This window comes from Emiliania huxleyi (assembly GCF_000372725.1).
Source record: "Emiliania huxleyi CCMP1516 unplaced genomic scaffold EMIHUscaffold_270, whole genome shotgun sequence".
Lineage (NCBI taxonomy): Eukaryota > Haptophyta > Isochrysidales > Noelaerhabdaceae > Emiliania > Emiliania huxleyi.
In genome coordinates this window covers 151941-153892 of record NW_005200010.1, presented here as the reverse complement: position 1 = coordinate 153892, position 1952 = coordinate 151941, and the positions used below count along the sequence as shown (strand labels likewise).

The window sequence follows — 1952 nt, the reverse complement described above, 5'->3', positions numbered from 1 at the left end:
TACCCCACGAGGCGAAGCATCTCTTCCGCCTCCGCCTCGGTGCGGTAGTTGTACACGCAGCGCTCGACGCCGCCGTGGCGCTGGACGGAGAGCGTCATGGCGTACAGCTCCTGCGTCACCAGCAGCGCCGGCGCGAGGAGCGCGACGCGACGCACGGGCAACCTGCTAGCAGCCGGCGCCGAGCCGTTGACGTGCCGCGCTGCGAGCGCGAATGCTGTCGCGCCGCCCATCGAGTACCCCACGAGGTCCACCGGCACGGTGCCGTCAGACGCTCCAACGGCCGCGCAGAACGCCTCGACGTCAGACATGTGGTCGTCGAGCGAGAGGCCCTCCCAGCTGGAGCGGACCGCCCATGCGTGCCTCTTTCCGTGGCCAGCGGCGTCGGGAACGAGGATTCGCACACCGGGCGGCTGCCGGCTCGCGATTGGGACGACGGCGGCCGCCGAGCCGAGTGCATCGGAGGTCATGCCGTGCAGAAAGACGACACACCGTTCGGGAGGGTCAGTGGTGCTGCGGCGGGAGAGATAGGACACCTCTTCGCCAGACGGCATCCGCACGCTCCGTCTAGTGAAGCCTGCTTCCTCGTAGGCGGCCTGCTGCGGCCCACGGATGGCGGCAGCGGCGGCGGCGATGGCAGCAGGCATGGCCGCAGGCACGTGGGCGTGACCTCGGACTTGGCGCAGCAGCATGAACCGTGCTGCGCGTACTTTTTCAATGTATGTAGCTCTTACGAACATAGAGCTCTACCCGTAGGTGAACTGCTGACAGGGTTTGCGATCCGAACGTGGTATTCGGTCGATTAGATCACTTTTTTTGCGCGTCAAAAGTTTCTTTGTTAAGGTTCTCGGCTGTCCTATGGCCGAGCGTGCGCCGACGATTTTCTTTTCTCTTTCTGACCGTGTTGCGGATACACAACACCTTCTCGTAGCCGAGCTCTATGCCGCCGGAGGACTCGATACGGCAGCGGCTCGAGAAGGCCGAGCAGGAGAACGCCGAGCTCAAGCGCTCGCTCTACGAGCTCTCGATGCGGCTGAGCGCTGCCCTCGCCCGGCCCAGCGCGAACGCAGACGCGCCGGCGGCTGAGCGCAGCGCCGGCGAGCGGGCTGTGGACGAGTCGCATGCCATCGCCGCGGCGACGGCGATGGCCGCAAGCTCGCGTGGCGACGGGTCGCCCTCGTCGCGCTCCGGCCACCACAAGCGCGGCAACGGCGGCGACGGCGGCAACGGCCGCGGGTTTGAGCCGCTGTTCGACCTCAACGGGCACAGCGGCGCCGTGTACGCCGTCCGGTTCTCGCCGACCGGCCGGCTCCTCGCGTCGGGATCGTTCGACCACACGACGCGCCTGTGGAGCCGCGGCGGCGAGCCGGTCGCCACACTGCGCGGGCACAGCCACTCTGTGACGGACCTCTGCTTCTCTGCCGACTCGGCGGCGGTGCTCTCGGGCTCGTTCGACCACACGGCGCGGCTCTGGGACGTGGGCCGCTCGCAGTGCGTCTCCTGCTTCGACGTGGGCGGCGCCTTGGTCCTCTCCGTCGCCTGTCGCGGCGACCTCTGCTGGGCGGCCACCTCGAGCGGTGTGCTACCGGCAGTGTGCGACCGGCGGCATGCAGCCGCCTCGGAGCCTTCTCGGAACCTTCCTGCAGGCGCGCTGCTGCAGTACGACCGGCGGCGGCGCGGCGAGCAGCCGTGCCTCTCCGTGCAGAACGAGAGCCTGCTGCAGGCGGTCGCCTCCGCCTCCGACGAGGAGGTGCTGACTGGCGACCGGAACGGGCTGCTCAAGGCGCGGCACACCCTGCCCGCAGACCTGCCCGCAGTCTCGCAGAGTACTGCATCCTGCTGACCGTGTGACGGGCCGCTCAAGGCGTGGGATGTGCGCACCGGCCGCTGCAGCAGGCAGCAGCGCGTCGACGACTCGGGTGGGCCGGCGCGCCCGATCTCGCACCTCGAGGTTT

The 1952-nt window shown here is 68.8% G+C and overlaps 2 protein-coding genes across 2 annotated transcripts; one reads left to right on the top strand and one right to left on the bottom strand.

Moving 5' to 3' along the window:
- Positions 1-3: 3 nt before the first annotated feature.
- EMIHUDRAFT_115883 (hypothetical protein) lies at positions 4-644 on the bottom strand (the record flags this gene model as incomplete). The annotated part of the gene is made up of 1 exon (XM_005776886.1): positions 4-644. A coding segment is annotated over one exon (641 nt), but the record flags the coding sequence as incomplete, so codon positions are not given.
- Positions 645-1240: 596 nt separating this feature from the next.
- On the top strand, positions 1241-1504 carry EMIHUDRAFT_59428 (hypothetical protein; the record flags this gene model as incomplete). Its single annotated transcript, XM_005776885.1, has 1 exon — positions 1241-1504. A coding segment is annotated over one exon (264 nt), but the record flags the coding sequence as incomplete, so codon positions are not given.
- Between the last annotated feature and the right edge of the window lie 448 nt (positions 1505-1952).